Source organism: Bison bison, unplaced genomic scaffold (assembly GCF_000754665.1).
Source record: "Bison bison bison isolate TAMUID 2011002044 unplaced genomic scaffold, Bison_UMD1.0 scf7180017864160, whole genome shotgun sequence".
In the NCBI taxonomy this organism is placed as follows: Eukaryota; Metazoa; Chordata; class Mammalia; order Artiodactyla; family Bovidae; genus Bison; species Bison bison.
The window spans coordinates 5,443,820-5,444,971 of NW_011494732.1; the positions used below are offsets into that span (position 1 = coordinate 5,443,820).

At 34.0% G+C, this 1,152-nt stretch overlaps 1 protein-coding gene across 2 annotated transcripts in view; it reads left to right on the top strand.

The window, feature by feature from the left end:
* The window catches only part of SBNO1 (strawberry notch homolog 1 (Drosophila)), a 52,341-nt gene that overhangs the window by 14,464 nt on the left and 36,725 nt on the right, over positions 1-1,152 (top strand). For both annotated transcript variants that reach the window (XM_010841296.1, XM_010841297.1), the window contains exon 5: positions 339-439. In XM_010841296.1, coding sequence (XP_010839598.1) covers positions 339-439 — 101 coding nt within the window. The remainder of the gene's footprint in view (positions 1-338; positions 440-1,152) is intronic.

Here is a 1,152-nt window from a genome sequence, read left to right on the forward strand (position 1 = left end):
TTTTTTTTAAATGAGCTAAGTGAAGTGTCTCAGAATAATGCTAGCCTTTGGTAATTGTTTTGAAATAAACTGCCAAATAGTGTTCTGGTTGAGGTGTCTTTTTAATAAATAGTTTTCAAATTTCCTGTACACACATTTCTTTTTGTTTTCAATTCTTATCTGCATAATGACATGTAGCTTTGAATATTTTTATCCTAACGCTTAATTGGAAATAAGCAGATTTGTATTCTTTGGTTTGTGAAGTGGGTAAACTTTACTGAATTTTTTTTTAAACTGTAGGAAAAACGTTTGTTTGAACAATGTCTTGTTCTAAAATGTAAGTTGTCTCTCCTCATCAGCTGATGTAAGCAATGGCACAGTAAAGAAAGAGTCTTCTAATAAAGAAGTAGCAAGAATATGGATAAATGACATGAAAATGAGGAGTTTTTCCCCAACAATGGTGAGTTTCAAAAATTGTATCTCTGTTTTTGTGTGGTATGAAAATATACTTGGCTCTACCCTTGGCTAAGTGTATTTTTTTAGGTGAAGGAGAGTGTCTTAGCCACATAAACTAAGCATTAAACCTCACTGGAATAAACTAATGTGTTCTAAACAAGGTGATTGTAACTTGCATATTTGATAGAGTATTACATAAAATACTAACACCTTTTTTATTGTAAATCTTGTCTGATAAGTAAAAAAGATAGTGTGGGGCTAACCAAAAGTATTTCATAGTTATAGTCATTTTAGGATTGAGCCTTATTATATAGCTAGTTATGAACTGTCAGATATATAATGGTTTAATTGTAAGCAATTACATGATAACTTTTTTAAAATTTATTTTTAATTGTAGGATAATTGCTTTACAATGTTGTGTTGGTTTCTGCCATACATCAACATGACTCAGCCATAGGTACATGTATCTCCCCTCTCTCTTGAACCTCCCTCAACCTCCCACCCTATATAATAACTTTTTTTTTTTTTTTACATTTTGAAAGTGCTATATGCTTCAGGTAAATTGATACTATCAGCTCAGTCCTCAGTCGTGTGCAACTCTTTGCGACCCCGTGGACTGCAGCACGCCAGGCCTCCCTGTCCATCACCAACTCCCAGAGTTTACTCAAACTCATGCCCATTGAGTCGGTGATGCCATCCAACCATCTCATCCCTGTC